This window comes from Mesoplodon densirostris, chromosome 10 (genome assembly GCF_025265405.1).
Source record: "Mesoplodon densirostris isolate mMesDen1 chromosome 10, mMesDen1 primary haplotype, whole genome shotgun sequence".
Taxonomy (NCBI): domain Eukaryota; kingdom Metazoa; phylum Chordata; class Mammalia; order Artiodactyla; family Ziphiidae; genus Mesoplodon; species Mesoplodon densirostris.
Genome location: NC_082670.1, coordinates 104,246,721 through 104,260,401, shown reverse-complemented (window position 1 = coordinate 104,260,401; position 13,681 = coordinate 104,246,721). Strand labels below are relative to the sequence as shown.

Below are 13,681 nucleotides of genomic sequence, written 5' to 3'. Positions count from 1 at the left end.
AACACGGGCACATGCATTTTGACACCGGACCCCTTCTATAAAGAAACTGTTTTGCCCTCTGGCCTCAGCACTGAGAAAACTACAACTGCGGTAATTTAACATAAAGGACTTAAAGAAGGAAACCAGTGCAGGGGCATGACTGAAAATTTAATTAAGGCCCTTCTCAGCATGAAATCTGTAAAGGAGATGAGGGCACATCTCAAGGTCAGAAGAAAGGGAAGGAGACATGTGAAAAGGGATGAGGGTGAGGATTCAAATGAGCACGTCCACAGCAAAGGTTGGCTCTGGAGGACAGCTTCCTCATGGGGATGAGGGGGGCTTATTACAGGGCCTAGTGGGTCCTACTTGAAGGGTTTCTGCAGAAAAGATTAACCCATTCATGTCAAATAAATGTCATCTTGAGTGAGGCAGGCTGGAAACGTCACATTTGCATGGTGTTGTGTGCTTTATCAAGCCTCGTCATAGACAATCCTGGACACAAGGTAAAGCACCTGCTTTTACTGATGCAGAAACTGAGGCCCAGGGAGGTAAGTGACCTAACATAAATCCATGACAGGTGACGTAGTGCAAGTGGCCCAGAGCAGCGATTCGAAGCAAACTCTCCCAAAATGCAGGCCGGGGCTATTTCCACTCACAAAACCTCAGACGCAGCCCTGATCAGAGTGCCGAGTTTAGGTATGGATTTCGGCATATCCACTACCTCTATGACCGTGGACAAGTAATTTCCCCTCTTCTGATTCAGACCCTCAACCAGAAAATGACAGGGCAGGTGTGCGTAGGCAGTGAGACAGACGAACGCGACCTGCCTGAGTTAGCCCGCTCTCTGCACCCGTCTGTGAGTCTGTCCTCACAAGCCCCCAGATGGGACTGTTGGGTGCTCTCACTGCTCCCCTAACTAGACAGCCTTCCTGCTACAGACTGAGATACACACATGGAACCCAGAGAAATGATTTCCAAAAAGACCAGAAGACCTCCAAAAGCATAGTGTCAAAAACTGGTGAAGAGGCAACACGAATTTAACATTTTCATCCCACTGCTTTCTTTTTTTTCTCTCTCACTCTCTATGGGTGGACCTTCCCTATGATGCCTCAGATTCTTTTTTCTGAAAAGACATCCCACTGTCTGGTGACACTGTGCACTTCTAATGGCCTTCCCATGCATGCCCAGAAAGGCTTCTATTATTTGGCTTCTACTATTTATTATTTCTTAATTATATTAAAGAGTCAGTAATAATAAACAACAGCAACAAAACTAGCAGCACCATTTACTGAGGGCTGTGATGTACCAGGCACTGTCGCTGAGCCCTTTCTATATAACATCTCTCATCTCTACTGCTAGCAGCTGAGGTCGGTATTCTTGCCTCCATTCTCTAGATAAGAAAACTAAGGCTCAGATAAGTTTAATGACTTGGCCAAGGAAGGCCATCTTAATAACTGCAGGGCTGGGATTTAAGCCGCTGTCTGGTTGGTTCCAAAGCCCGTTCTCTCTTGTTCTACGCCATCACAAGGCCCCTAGTCAACATGCTAAATGCTAAATCAAGACTCTGGGTAATGCTGCGTGTTCAGGATTTCTTCTCATCACCATCCTGCAGAATGGGATCTCCTCCAGGTGCTCATAAAGAATTCCCACTGAAATTCCATGGAAGCTGGAGGGTAGACAGGGTGGAGAAGACGTGGGCTGGGATGACCCCAAATACTTTCCCACTGCACCACTGGGATCGGGCCCAGAACTGTGATTTCATTCCCAGTCACTAACCTGGTGAGGCACGAGCCCGAGAGAGGTTGGAGGCTCATTCATGCGGTCGTCACTGCTGCTGGCAATGGCGTAGCCCCTGAGAAAAGGAAACCATTAGAGCTGTTCACTTCATAAAAATCTATGTTTAATTCCTGTGAGGACGATCTGGAGGAGGTCCACATAACATTTATAAGGATAACCGAAACACCCCTTGCTAGGCAGCATAAGCTAGGGGAAAAAATCCCTAATTTCCCTGGGAGGAAGGCAGAAGAATAGTTTAAAAAAAAAAAAAAAAGCTTGTGTTTTAGAGTCAGAAAGACCAGAGCTTGTGAGCACAGGCAAGTTGCTTAATTTCTCTGTGCTTCAGGTCCATCACCTATAAAATAGGAATAAGACAGTTGTGAGAAATGAATTAGGAATGTTAGATAAGTTGCCAAGTGCAACATGCAGCTAATGTTAATTCCCTTACTCTGAAATAGTCTTGTAAAACGCCACAACACATTGTTGAATTGAATTGAAATTTTGAAACAGAAAACCTTCCAACCTTAACTTGCTGAGGTGATGTAAATGCTACCACGATGGAGGAAGGAGAAAGAAAAGCGAGGGATTAACTGGGCAGAACGAACACTCCCTCCCGAGTAACAGTCTGACGTTTACTTATGTTACAGAAGAGACGTGACACAGACCCTGGTTTTAGCCTATGGCCAAGGCACATGTGGGAGACAGAGGGGTCAGTGTCAAGGACTCAGAGCCAGCTCTGAAAGATTTTAACCCGAATGCTTCCTGCCAGGGGGTGCCAGGGGGATGACAAAGATGAGAGGAAGACAAAAACAGCTGCTTATTTTCATTTAACTCTGAAGCGTCTATACTGTTACGTATGCTACCAACAGAGTACAGAGGCTGTCTTTTCAACTTCAGAGAAGAACTCTGAGTTATACAGTAAACAGAATATTCATGTTGATTTCTGAGAACTGGAAAAACAAATCTTTCAAAAATTCAGTTCTTTCCTGCCTGTATTACAAACAGCATAGCAGAGTGATTAAAAACAGGGTTTGGAGCCAAACTGGGCTGTGCTTAATCCCAGCTTTACTACTTATCAGCTATGTGAATTTCAGCAACTTAGTTATCTTCGCTATGCCTCAATTTCCCCATCAAAAATGGGACAGATAAGAGTTCTTTCCTAATGTTTGCTATGAGGATTAAATGAATTACGATTTGTAAAGCGCTTAGAATAATGCCTAGCACAACGTAAGCACTATGTAAGCGTTGAAAATAAATTAAATCACAGTGTGTTCGTCACACAGTCAGGTGTAAATACCTGTTTGGCTCCAGTCTGCCTTCACTGTATCACACTTGACAGCACGGTCTCCAGCGGATATTGAGAGAGTCTTAAGTTGTTTACTAAGTTTTCTTTTGCTTCTCTCTTTTCTTCATTTTCTTTCCTTTCCTTTTCTCTTCTTTTCCTTCCTTCTTTCTTTTTCTAAATTATTGACTTTATTTTTTAAAATTAATTTAATTTTTGTCTCAGTTTTATTTATTATAAGATGAATTACTTCTGTTGTTTATAAGTCATAAAGTAAGATCTTCTCCTTGCTTGGAGAAGAGAGGGTGTCTAGACCACAATTGTGCTAACTTTTATATCTGTAATATAACATACAATGTGTTACACAGAGACTACCGAAAGGCCCAAGGTCAAGTTGAAACAAAACACACCAGCCTACTCCTCGCCTTCCTCTCACGTGCAAGCCGAACCCTGTGAGTGCTTAATAAATGAAAAAATATTTTTATAACTGGTGTGGCATTAGTGGACTAAGTGGTCAGGACCGGTCCCCCCACTGAGAACAGATAGGAAAGCTAGACAAAGTACACAAACCTCTGTTTGAAAGTATCAGAGAGCTACCACAGTAGGGGAGAATTACAGAGCTACAGTTTATAAGAGGAGGGAAGCCCACAGAGGTAAACCAGGCATTTGCAAGGGGAGTTTTCCCCCATAAAATGACTGTCAATGTCCAAAAGCAGTGGCCACAAGATCAGAAGCTGAACAGTGATACTCACTGACTCATGAGGCTGATGGGAAAATCCAGAGTTGAGGTCTGCCAATAAGGAGGAACCATGGAAAATATCCCAGGCTTTGGGTTGGGATCATACAGGGGTGCATCCTCAGACTAACAGTGAACCATAAATAGATAAGCCCTAATTGGATAAAATGTTCTAGGATGGTAGTCCCCTTGGCCTAGCAGTTTGCAAGAAAGAAATGTAAATCACATCTCTGTAATTTTTCAAATATTATGTCCAGTAGTCAATCAAATATAGCCAAGAAGATACAAGGAATTGAGGAAATTTAAATATTGATTGGTATGTGGTAATATTAGGGAATTGCCTTTAATTTGTTTTTATATGTAAAAATAGTAAAGATACATACTAAAAAGATATATTTTTATAAATGAAAAGCTATGTCTTGGTTTTGCTTTAAAATAAGTCAGTGGAAGGAGAAAAACTGTGGACAGTAGTACAGATAAATGATGACTGATAATTGTTGAAGCTGGATGGTGCATACAAGGTGGTTTCTACATATATACACAAATTGTGTGTGTGTGTGTGTGTGTGTGTGTTTGAAAGAAGATATCTATATCTATATATGTATATCTATATCTATCTATATATATCTTTTCATATATGTTTGAAATTTCCATAATGAAAGGTTTTGTTTTTTTTTTAAAAAAAAACAAAACCAGGTATATGAGGAGACAATACATAACCAAAAGCCAATAAAAACAATAGACAATAGGAACAGACTCATAGGAGATCCCATTAATGGACATAACTGATAAGGACTTAAAAGAAAAACATGATCAAATGTGTTCAAAGAATGAAAAAGACCAAAATCACAATTTTAGCAGAGAAGAAGGAATGTATAAGATAAGATCCGATGGAAACTCTAAGAGTGAAACATATAATTATGAAATTTAAAACTCAATGGATGGTTTAAAACATAGACACAGAAGAAGGAAGAACTAGTAAACTGGAAGGTACGCCAAAACCAAATAGCCAGACTGAAGTAAGGAAAGACAAAATTATGGAAAGTACAGAAAAGAGCATAGGCTGATTCTAACATGCAACTGGGGACTCAAAATCAAGAAAGGGGCAGAAGCAATGTTTTAGGAGATAATGGCTGAAAATTGTCCACAGTGGGTGAAAAACATCAAGCCATGGATTCAAGGGACACTAAAAAGCACAATCAGAATAAATACAGAAATAGGTATACAATAATAAATAACAGAATTAGGTATGTATTCCTACCTTCTGAAAACCAAAGACAATGAGAAAATCTTAAAAGCAACTGAGGGTAGGGGAAGAGGGAGAAAAGCAAATAGTATCAAAGGAGTAGCAGTGAGGTACACACCTTACTCCTCACCCAGGATAAGGGCAGCCAGAGACAACAGGAGTACACTCTCAACTTGCTAAAGGGAAATTACCACCAGTCTGGAATTCTGTACGCAGCAAAAATAGCTTTCAAGCATAAAGATAAAACAAAGACATTTTTGGCAAAAACAAAAACTGAAATATCTTTGTCGCTAGCATTTCTAAAGGCAAGAATAAAGGGTATTCTTCAGGCAGAAGGAAAATGCCCTTGGATGGAAGCTCAAGGTCACAGAAAGAAAAGTAACAAAAAGGAAAATATTAGCAAAATGAAATGTATACCAACTATATAACAATAATAATATCTTCTAGGGTTTAAAATACATACAGAATTTTTTTTTTTTTTTTTTTTTGCGGTACGCAGGCCTCTCAGTTGTGGCCTCTCCCGTTGCGGAGCACAGGCTCCAGACGCGCAGGCTCAGCGGCCACGGCTCACGGGCCCAGCCGCTCCGCAGCATGTGGGATCTTCCCAGACCGGGGCACGAACCCGTGTCCCCTGCATCGGCAGGCGGACTCTCAACCACTGCGCCACCAGGGAAGCCCCAGAATTTTTTTTAAATGAATGTGCAGACAGTACTGGGCACCTGCCCAATGTATTCTCCACTTCTATCTCATCACAGTTTCATTGAGAGAGGCAACATGCCCAGCCAAAGGACTACATTTGTCCGTCTTCCTTGCAGTTACGAGTGCAAGGTCATGTGATATAGAAGTCTTAGAATCAATGGGTAAGTCTTCCCGGAGAGCCTTTTAGAAGGGGGCAGCCTCAGCTGAGTACAACTTTCATCCTTCGGTCCTTCCTTTCCTCTTAAGTGTAACACAGAAGCAACACTGTTGGCACAGCAGCCACCTTGTGACCGCAGGTGACAAGCATAAGGAAGGGAACCAAGCGTGGCTGAGTGAGTGCGAAGGAAACAGTCCCCAGGGGCATATCAGAGCCTTTGTACCAGCCCTGGATGCTGCCTCCGAGCTTCTTGCCGCATGAGAAAAACCAAGCTGTACCCTTTGGGCTAAGTCACTTTAGATGGATCTGTTACATACAGCGAAATGCAATTTCTATCATATGTGATTCACGTATTGCCTTACAAGTGCTCCGGGCTAAGGAGATCAAAACATATTAAGAGAATAAATGCATGAAGGTCCTAAGGCCACTACCAAATGTTTTATCCTTCCTTATTATCAATTACCAATTAACTCTAGGAGAGTTCAGTTCCAGAAGGATGCGGAGATACAGCTCCAAAGATCACAATGACAAGTTCTCCAGGCCAAAGAATCACACTGGGTTTTTTTAAAAATCTTGTTTTTTTGAGGATGGAAAGTGCAATATAATTCTCAGAAAATTCAGACTGAGAAAAGGCCAAGGAAGATACAAAAGCTTTCTTTGTTTAAACACCCATCTCTAAAAGGCAAACTCACCCTTCTGGATGCTGCAAAACGGAAACCATCAACTCCACCGCCAGGGCTCCTGCAATCATGGCCAGTCCTGGACGACTCACAGTGCACTGCTGGTCCAAGGTCCGGTCTCTGGTTGACTACAGAGAACAGTCACTGACGTGAATGCAAAGTTCTGTTCCACCCAACGCCAGCTGTGTGAAGCATGAAACTCCTCCACAATAAAGCTCTATCACATATCAGACACTCACTGTTGGCAAACATCAGTCAGCCTCACATAATACCATTTCTTGCAAGTACCAAGAAAAACAAAATATACAAGTTAGGTAACTAAATGAGGTAATACATTAAAAAGGATTAGCAGTTATAAACAAATTAAAGATGGGGGGCCTAGCTGCCTCATACATGGAGTGGCATCATGTACTCTTTTAACTGACTCTACTGTGCTTGTGAGTTGAGAGCGAGAGGCACAGACAGGAAGAACATTTGAACAGAGCAAATGGTCCTGCCCTCCCACCATGACTGCGTTAACCCTCGGAGTGCCCGGGAGACGGAAGCACTGATCTGCTGTCCCCGCCATCCTCTGTTTCCATGTGCCCCTCACAGTGGAGGCATCTTGTCACCCTGAGCATGATCTCAGGGCTTAAGAACAAGTATTTTTGCTACATTGTGGCTCCAAACACAAGCCTTCGTTAGTTCAACCTAAGAAATTCTGATTTTCCAACTCTGGGCAAATTTAAGGGGTTGTTAGGGATAACTTTGACTCTGAAATTTTTGCCTTATGAACAGATGTAACTTTACTGCAGCTGATCCTTAATCCTACTTGTTGGTAATAATGAAATAACAGGGTCAGCCGTATATTATAACCCACGATGGAGATAAAGCCACCCTTCTTCACATAAGAGGATATTTTTTTCTTTATACTGGGAAGACACAAAAGCCAGTCATTCAAAAGAGGTGTAAATTAGTAAGGAACAAGTTTTAATAGAAGGTGAAAATGGAGGGGAGGGTACAGACAACACCTCTGCTTTGTTTTACTAGAAGTGATCGCCTTTTCTGATGAAAGACCATTCCTGCTCACCCTGCTTCCATGGCAGCATTAAGAACACAGAACCTTAAGCTGGAACAGTGTCGTGCTTGCTGCTCAGAGCACTTCCATGTTTGAACCACCTTGCACTGTTAATAGTCAGGGAAAGTATTCATCCCTCCCCTACTGGGGTTGGCAGATAAAATACAAGATGCCCGGTTAAATTTGAACTTTGAATAAACAACAAATAATCTTTTAGCATAAACAGATCTCGAATATTGCATGGGACATACTTATACTAAAATATTATTCGTTATTTACCTGAAATTCAGAGTTAACTGGAAATCCTGTATTTTGACGTGCTGAGTCTGACAAACTTCTGGGCCTCAGTCCCATCCTGCAGAAGCACAGGGAGCCTAATAGACTTATTTGGAATTATCCCGTGAGGCAGTGTCCAAGCCTGGACTGCAGTCTGGGTCTTCAGACTCCTCATTTAATGCCCTCTTCACTAAGATACACACAGAATACAGCGCTAAGCGCTGCCAGGAACCAATCTAGCCTGCAGTTTCCTTGCTGAGCTTTCCATAAAAATGGTTTGTTGCTGCATTTACATTGGCAAACAGGGAAGAGCTGTACACAGTTGATGTCAAACAAGGCTCATAGAGGGATAAGGCCCTGCCCCGTCCCCCAAATGCAGAATTTTTCTCTTTGTTAAAAGACAGTATCTAAATAGTCGTAAAGGAGAGAACTGGGTCTCTCCACTCCAGTGGGTGAGAGAGTTGTAGGAAATGTTTGGAATAACAAGGAAATCCACTTACATCTCCCGGGGCCACCACATCATTGCAGAAATAGCAGCCAAGTTTGTAGCCAGGGATGTTGGCAAAAAGTGATGGGCCCAGGAGGTCGGCAGGTGTCACAGGGTGGCTGGGACACAAGTCCCCCGCTCCCTGCTGCTTAGGCTTCTTCAGGCCATGTCTCATGACAACAAATGTGTCAAATCCCAAGGCAGCATTGATGACCAGCTGTGAGTTTCAAGGAATAAAAGGCTAGAGTTAAGAGACACATATTTTAAGCCATGGCTAACTTCATATTTGGTCCACTTAAAAAATTTATTTTATAAGTGTTTGCAATAAATGTTTGCATAGGACTATAATTAGATTCTAGAAGCTAATGTTGTTAAAAGTTACCCAAGACTGAGGGCTTATTAAGTGCAAAAGACTTGACAAGTGATTAACATAAATTATCTCATTTGGTTTCATTTAAAATTCCCAGCAAACATTTCCTATTTACAGATGAGGATACTGAAAGTCAGAGAGGTTACTTCTATAACTTGCCTAAGGTCACTTAGCTGGTAAAAGGTAGGTGTATAAAACTGTCTCGATAGTTCTCAAACCCATTCTTTCCAGCATTATGCTGTCCTCTGTCATTTCTACAGAGATTTTTTTTTCATAATAGCTTTATTGAGATATAATTCACATACCATATAATTCACCCTTCACATAGGATTTTTTTTGAATATTTTCTTTCTTTTTTAAAATTTATTTATTTATTTATTTAATTTTGGCTGCATTGGGTCCTGGTTGCTGCGCGCACGTTTTCTCTAGTTGCGGCGAGTGGGGGCCACTCCTCGCTGCAGTGCGCGGGCCTCTCATTGCGGTGGCCTCCCCCGTTGCGGAGCACGAGCTCCAGGCGTGCAGGCTTCCATAGTTGTGGCTCGCAGGCTCTTGAGCGCAGGCTCAGTAGTTGTGGCGCACGGGCTTCGTTGCTCCGCGGCACGTGGGATCCTCCCAGACCAGGGCTCGAACCCACGTCCCCTGCATTGGGAGGCAGATTCCCAACCACTGGGCCACCAGGGAAGCCCCCCACATAGGTCTTTGAGGACAATTTTTTTCTTTTTTTCTTTTTTCTTTTTGCGGTATGCGGGCCTCTCACTGTTGTGGCCTCTCCCGTTGCGGAGCACAGGCTCCGGATGCGCAGGCCCAGCGGCCATGGCTCACGGGCCCAGCCGCTCCGCGGCATATGGGATCCTCCCAGACCGGGGCACGAACCCGTATCCCCTGCATCGGCAGGCGGACTCTCAACCACTGCGCCACCAGGGAGGCCCAATTTTTTTCATTTATACTGTAAGAACTTCTCTTAGTTGTAATTTAAATTATTCTCCCAAATTTATGGTTAGACAGAAAGTTGGAAAAAATCAAGGAAAACCATACCAGAAAAGAAAACAAAAATCACTCACAGCTCAAACAATTATTATTAATAGTTTGAAGTATTTCCCTGTTATTTTCTCTCTTTCTCTCCCACTCCCTTCCTCCCTTTCTCCCTTCTTCTTGCCACCCTTTGAGAAACGTAGATATCTTTACATATATCAAGAGTTGATAAAAAATATACAATATTATATCTTATTTAACATAATGTGGTATTTTCCATGTTATTAAAATTATTTGAAGACATAACCGTGAACGGCTACATACTATTCTGTCACACATATGTACCGTGATTTATTGGGTTGACCAAAAGGTTCGTTCGGTTTTTTCCATAAGATGGCTCTAGTAGCAGTTAGTTGTCTTTAATGTCATTCGAAACAATTTTGTTAGATTGTATGTGACAGCTGTCATATCAGCGTGCATTTAAAAAAAGACATCAAAATTGGTGAATTTTTGTGTAGCTATTTTAATATTGAAGATGGAAGAAAAAAGCAACATTTTTGGCATATTATGCTTTGTTATTTCAAGAAAGGTAAAAACGCAACCGAAACGCAAAAAAAAAGATTTATGCAGTGTATGGAGAAGGTGCTGTGACTGATCAAATGTGTCAAAAGTAGTTTGAGAAGTTTTGTGCTGGAGATTTCTTGCTGGACGCTGCTCCACGGTCAGGTAAACCAGTTGAAGTTGACAGCGATCAAATTGAGACATTAATTGAGAACAGTCAATGTCATACCACACGGGAGATAGCCAACATACTCAAAATATCCAAATCAAGTGTTGAAAGTCATTTGCACCAGCTTGGTTATGTGAATTGCTTCGATGTTTGGGTTCCACGTAAGTTAAGCAAAAAAAACCTTCTTGACCGTATTTCCACATGTGATTCTCTACTTAAACGTAATGAAAACGTTCCGTTTTTAAAACAAACTGTGACAGGCAATGAAAAGTGGATACTGCCCAATAATGTGGAAAGGAAGAGACTGTGGGGCAAGCAAAATGAACCACCACCAACCACACCAAAGGCCAATCTTCGTCCAAAGAAGGTGATTTTGTGTATATGGCTGGATTGGAAGGGAGTTCTCTATTATGAGCTCCTTCTGGAAAACCAAACGATTAATTCCAGCAAGTACTGCTCCCAGTTAAACCAACTGAAAGCAGCACTCAACAAAAAGCATCTGGAATTAGTCAACAGAAAATGCATGATCTTCCATCAGGATAACTCAAGACTGCATGTTTCTTTGATGACCAGGCAAAAACTGTCACAGCTTGGCTGGGAAGTTCTGATTCATCCGCCATATTCACCAGACATTGACCTTTGGATTTCCATTTATTTAGCTCTTTACAAAATTCTCTTAATGGAAAATTTCAATTCCCTGGAAGACTGTAAAAGGCACCTGGAACAGCTCTTTGCTCAAAAAGATAAAAAGTTTTGGGAAGGGCTTCCCTGGTGGCGCAGTGGTTGAGAGTCTGCCTGCCAATGCAGGGGACACGGGTTCGTGCCCCAGTCCGGGAAGATCCCACATGCTGTGGAGCGGCTAGCCCCGTGAGCCGTGGCCACTGAGCCTGTGCGTCCGGAGCCTGTGTTCCGCAACAGGAGAGGCCACGGCAGTGAGAGGCCCGTGTACCGCAAAAAAAAAAAAAAAAAAAAAAAAAAAGTTTTGGGAAGATGGAATTATGAAGTTGCCTGAAAAATGGCAGAAGGTAGTGGAACAAAAGGGTGAATACGTTGTTCAATAAAGTTCTTGGTGAAAATGAAAAATGTGTCTTATTTTTACTTATAACTGAAGGGACTTTTTGGCCAACGCAGTGTTTAACCATTCAGTTCTTTTGGCCCTTGAAGTTGTCACTGACCCAACAGTAGTGAATGAGACAAAATCTTTGCCCTCTTGGAGCTTACATTCTATTGTTAGTAGAATGTCCCTTCCAGTAAAGGACCTCACAGGGTGGTTATGAAAATTAAACAGTAAAGGGTAACAATTATGCTGGATGATGGTGCATAAGGCAGAGACAGTCTCTGGAGGAAGCCCTCTTGTACCAGGTCACTAGGCCACACAAAGCACCCTCTGCTCTGGAGGGGGCGGACTGGGGACACTTCCCCCTGGGTAGATGATGCCTTAAGTCACCACCAGAGGACCCACACTCTACCTTTCTCTTGCTCGCGGCGATGACGGCGGGCAGCCATCGGCTCTCCCGGGTGTCCATGAGCAGGAACACGACATCATGGCCTTCGACGAGCTGCTCTAGCTGCTCCACATCCCTGCGGGCCTGCTCCAGGGTGACGCTGGAGAAGTTCACTGGGTGTCCCGGCATGGGGATGCTCATGTTGAAACCTCTGGCGTTCTGGGGACACACCAGAGAGAGGGGGGTCTGAAGCAAAGGGACAGGCGGGATCTCAGAACCCACATCTCCCGGTCGCCAAAGCGTGCACGCATGGTCGCTTACAGCCTGAAATCTCTCCATCACGACCACTCTGCCTTAGCCTTCTGCTGCCTGTGCCCCCAACCCTCTTCACCTCTTCAACCTAGACCACCCTTTCCTATCACCCAGGGCCCCTGAAGCTGGACAGAGACACACTGATCCTAGTTCCAAAGTGGGTGGGGGGCACTTCCTGTGTGAGAAAAGGTGAACACTGGAGAAAACTGTGTACCTTTGGCTCTTTCCTACAACCTGAGGCCAAGAAACTTCATCAAAATGCCCTCTGCCAGCGCAAGTCCCTCCATCCAGCCAGGCTGTCTCTCCCCACTTATTCCCAAGCTGCCCTCCCCTCCACTTCCTTACGGTAGAATACCTCCAAATGGGATGTCAGAACAAAAATAATTTAATAAATTCATATAAGATTAGAATGGCTGCCAGTCTTGCCTTAATCTTCTTAGGAGTACATGCGTTAAAAACAAACAAAACCCTCCAAACCAAAAAACTCTACTTGCTGACTTGAACTAGAAAACTGACTTAGGAGTGTATAGATATTTGTTTGGGGGGTGCGTGACAGCTATGTGTGGTAGTGAAGCTTCATTCCCTGTCCAAAAGCAGAAGCTGCCCAGCAACCTGGGTTCTCTTTGAGTGTGGGGACTCAGGATTTCTCATGGGGGCTTTAGAACAGCTCTGTAATTTACCTTTTGTCCCCTGCTGGCTCCACAATGTCTTGGCAGATGAATTGTGAGTCACAAAGGAGTGCCAATGGGCTAAAAAGTGTCTGCATGCAATAAATTGGGACAAACATTTCTTTCTGAGACCACAGTCTTTCACTACATATTGTTCAGTGTCTGAAGAGTCATTTTTTATAATCTACCCAGGTGCAGAACTTTTAGGTGCATAATGGTAGGAGAGCTAGTCTATCAGTTACTCTTCAGGGTTGGAAGCAGATGTCCAGAGCTGGGTTTTAAAACCCCTAGTGTGTCTCTACAATCCTACATTTTATTGCCTTACCTTTGGGAGAAAAAAAAAATGGTGACCTCAAATAGTTATTTGATTTATTAAAGGTCAGGTTTTTTTCCTATTCAATTAATTCAACCCCAGGATTAGGCATGGTATTTGTAGTCGAGCAGTTCTTTTCATGTCTTCTTCACTTAGGACTAGCCTTCTGTCCATGGCCTGGTGTAAGGAGGGTGATGAGTAAGTATTTGTTGAATGAAAATATCAACAATATTGACTGTTGAACACTAAGTTGAATACACAAAGAAAATTACATAAGCCTGGCTAACCAATAAGTGAAACAGTTTCACAAGTACTTTTCACGAATTTGATGAATTACACTAGTACTTAGATGCATTCTGCGTTATCTAGTATTACTTATAAGGCATGAAGGATAATAGTATAAGAGACCTGGCTCCCAGTGGTAAGGAATGCATAATCCAATAGGTAAAATGGAGTAACATGATGTAGGTGCTGAGGAAGAGGCTTGATCCTGGTA

General features: G+C 42.8%; 1 protein-coding gene across 1 annotated transcript in view; it reads right to left on the bottom strand.

The window, feature by feature from the left end:
• Positions 1-13,681, bottom strand: part of ATG7 (autophagy related 7) — a 240,623-nt gene that overhangs the window by 170,090 nt on the left and 56,852 nt on the right. Inside the window, exons 13-16 of the mRNA XM_060109351.1 lie at positions 11,917-12,111; positions 8,389-8,592; positions 6,568-6,683; positions 1,756-1,831 (exon numbers count right to left, since the gene is read on the bottom strand). Of these exons, the coding sequence (XP_059965334.1) occupies positions 1,756-1,831; positions 6,568-6,683; positions 8,389-8,592; positions 11,917-12,111 (591 nt within the window). The remainder of the gene's footprint in view (positions 1-1,755; positions 1,832-6,567; positions 6,684-8,388; positions 8,593-11,916; positions 12,112-13,681) is intronic.